This window comes from Rhagoletis pomonella, unplaced genomic scaffold (assembly GCF_013731165.1).
Source record: "Rhagoletis pomonella isolate Grant_MI unplaced genomic scaffold, Rhpom_1.0 Rhpom_scaffold_13348, whole genome shotgun sequence".
In the NCBI taxonomy this organism is placed as follows: domain Eukaryota; kingdom Metazoa; phylum Arthropoda; class Insecta; order Diptera; family Tephritidae; genus Rhagoletis; species Rhagoletis pomonella.
In genome coordinates this window covers 1-3,199 of record NW_023471874.1, presented here as the reverse complement: position 1 = coordinate 3,199, position 3,199 = coordinate 1, and the positions used below count along the sequence as shown (strand labels likewise).

The window sequence follows — 3,199 nt, the reverse complement described above, 5'->3', positions numbered from 1 at the left end:
CGAATAGTGCACACCCCAGCGACGGACGGTGTTCATTAGTTCGGCGTCGCTCATCTCGTTGCTTCTTGGCGTTATATGCCCAGTCTCTTCTGGTTGTGGGCTTGCGTTGTCGATCTGGATGGAAGGGAAGTGGCCGAGTGACAGCTTCACGGGCCTTCTCTCTTCAGTATTAATCTCCTCTTCCAGGTCTCTCAGTAAATTTTCCGTTGATTTGCGGTTGCGCTTTGCCTTTACATATGCGCTAAGTGCGTTGCGCAGGTCGGCGACTGTGTATCCCTCTACGAAAATTCGATGTCGCTTGCACTCTTCTATCAACTTCTCCTTCTTTAGCAGGTATATCCAGCTGAGGGAGTCGACGTTCAGCGTATTGGTTTTGCTCTCGCTGGCGCGTGTGTCAATTGTTGGTTGTAGTGTGTTCGGCGAGCCCGCTTCCGCAGTGTTGGTGCTTGTAAAATTTTTTGCACATGCGCCTGCAGAGCTGGGTCCCTGCTCGGGCGCCATTTATGAGGTGGGTTTTGTCAAAGGCTGAGGTGAACTCAGCCGATCCAGAGTCCGGCGAAGGTCCCACTAACCCCCACCAAATAAAACACACTATTTTCGTGTATTTACTTCGAACACACACACACACACGGCGCTACGACTAGAGTGCTAGCAACCTTATGTCCAAAGAGAGGGAGAGCGAGAGAAAGGTGACGTTCGTTGTGGTCGTGCGGAGCGGATGATGGCGAGAGCGCTAGCAGAACGGCGGGTGATTCTCAACAACTGTTGAGCAACGGTTGGGCAGCGGCGGCGGTACAGCGGGTGGCTCTCGGCAACAGCGGAGCAACGGTGGGAGCGCTAGCAGTACGGCGGGTGATTCTCAACAACTGTTGAGCAACGGTTGGGCAGCGGCGGCGGCACAGCGGGTGACTCTCGGCAACAGCGGAGCAACGGTGGGAGCGCTAGCAGCACGGTGGGTGATTCTCAACAACTGTTGAGCAACGGTTGGGCAGCGGCGGCGGCACAGCGGGTGACTCTCGGCAGCAGCGGAGCAACGGCGGCGGCACAGCGGGTGACTCTCAACAACAGCGGAGCAACGGTGGGAGCGCTACGACGGATGATATGCGGCAGCGGGTGACTTCTAACAGCAACTGGCCCTCGGCAACCGGTGGAGCGAAACGACCTAGCAAGACTGACTCCAGGCACTGCCATTCCCCTAGTCGCTCTCTACAAAAGTAGGGGCTGGAACGGGTCGGCAGTGTCGGAGGCTCAACTAGCCGGCGACCAATTAGGATGCCTAAAAGGCGTGCAATCCTGGTCTGCCGGCGGGTTGAGTCGTACTTGGTTTTGGCTTGGCCAGTCGGTGACACATTGGTGCGCCCGCAGGCAAACCAGCTGATCGACCGATTGGTTACGCCGAGCTTGGCTTGGCTGGCCGGCAAAACATTAGTGCGCAAGCACACCACTAGCTCATCGACCAGTCAAGTCAGCTACTCACCTAGCAAGACTGACCTGACTGCGCCCTTGTTAAGCCTTTTATACCTGATGCGCTGCATGCTTGTTGAGAATTCGTCGTGTGCCGTCCCGATTTATGCAGTGTGGTGAGCGAAGAGGTTGGTGAGTTATTCGGACATGCTGCTGGTGTGCTGCTAGCAGTGCTTCACTTGGTGTAGTGTATATGTACAATGGTGTGTGCATGTACGTCGCTGTATGTATGTCTGTATTTACATGTCCGGTGGAGTATGTATGTACACTATTGTATGTATGTGCGGTGCAGTATGTATGTACAATATTGTATGTATGTACGAGGCTGTATGTTATTGTATCGTAGCGGATATGCTACGTTACAAATGCATAAAAAATCTTTTCACCAATCGATATCGATAGTAATAAAAAATGTTTCTATGTACTCCTTATGGCAGTAGCACTCCCCCTTCATATACATATGTATGTATTTGGAAATTTTAGTGGACTTTAGACCGTCGATCATTTTTCCTAAATTATTATTTTTGATTATTTGCGAACAGGCTGAAAGTGGCAAAAACAGGAGAAAGAGATGTTTGTTGCTCGACCAGGCTTCTACTAGTAAGAGATCAAAAACAAGTAACGAGCCATCTTCAACCGGTTTAACAACGAGTGGCAATTCTGCAGAAGCCGTGGATATCGCCACTTTAAGCAATACAATATTTAAATACTTTAAAGTTATTAAGCATGTAGGTTATAAAAAAACTCTTAAAAACTCAACTAGTCAGTCAATATGGCTTAAGTTATTTTTGCAAACATTTTGATGGACGAAAAAAGGCACTTAGAAAGAATAAAACTGACTTTTAAGCAAGGAGTGGAAACCGAAACCGTAACCGTAACCGATTAAAACCGATTCATTTTTCAAAACCGAAACCGGAACGTTATTTTGATCGGTTTCACACCTTGCTTTTCAGATGCTTTTCTAAACGGTAGTAAGAAATTTATTTTGATATTTCCTATCTTATTTGACTGAGTAGTTTCCGCAGAGAATTTTTTAATAATTGCTGTTTTAATAGTAACTGTTTATTCTAATGAATAGTTTCATGTAGTTGAACAAAACTGACTTTCACCGCAAAAGAAATGGGGTGGTAGCTGAATGCCGCATATGTAAAAAGCAGCTGCAAGGTTCGACGCAAATAACTTCGAACTTCATTCGTCACTTACGATTAAAACATGTAGAAGTTTTAAAAGAATATAAAGAAACAAAATTAGAGACACCACAAGCAAACGGCAGCAAACAAGATGTTTTCAATAAATTAACTATTTCCTATATTGCGGATCTTATGTTACCAGTATCTGCTGTGGAGAAAAAATCTTTTAAGAAGTTGATTGTGTGCAAATCCAAAATTAAAATTAATGAGTAGACCAACAGCAACATCATTAGTAAATACCACATACACATCCATGATTGACAAGTCAAAAATGGAATTGGGTGATTGTGAATTTGTTTGCACTACAGCAAATGTGTGGTCAACTAAGCACAGAAGTTTTTTTGGCTATACATGTCATTGGCTAGATGACTCTCTCCAAAGAAAATCTATTGCTTTGGCATGTAAGAGATTTTTCGGATCACACACATTCGACCGTATACATGATGCAATAATTGAAATTCATACTACTTACGGTCTCACACTAAATAAAATTGTTGCAACCGTTACTGATAATGGGTCAAATTTCGTCAAAGCATTTAAGGAAT

General features: G+C 45.6%; 1 protein-coding gene across 1 annotated transcript; it reads left to right on the top strand.

Annotated features, from left to right (window-relative positions):
• The first annotated feature begins 1,551 nt into the window (after nucleotides 1–1,551).
• On the top strand, nucleotides 1,552–3,189 carry LOC118756962. Its single transcript, XM_036491690.1, has 2 exons — nucleotides 1,552–2,192; nucleotides 2,553–3,189. Exons 1-2 carry the CDS (start codon nucleotides 1,929–1,931, stop codon nucleotides 2,865–2,867), a joined length of 579 nt encoding a protein of 192 aa, XP_036347583.1. The 5' UTR covers nucleotides 1,552–1,928; the 3' UTR covers nucleotides 2,868–3,189.
• Nucleotides 3,190–3,199: the final 10 nt, after the last annotated feature.

Coding starts and splice junctions, on each gene's coding strand:
- LOC118756962 (XM_036491690.1), top strand. CDS start 1,929: ATGTATTTGGAAATTTTAGTGGACTTTAGACCGTCGATCATTTTTCCT. Junction 2,193..2,552: donor ACTTTAAAGTTATTAAGCAT/GTAGGTTATAAA, acceptor AGTTTCATGTAG/TTGAACAAAACTGACTTTCA.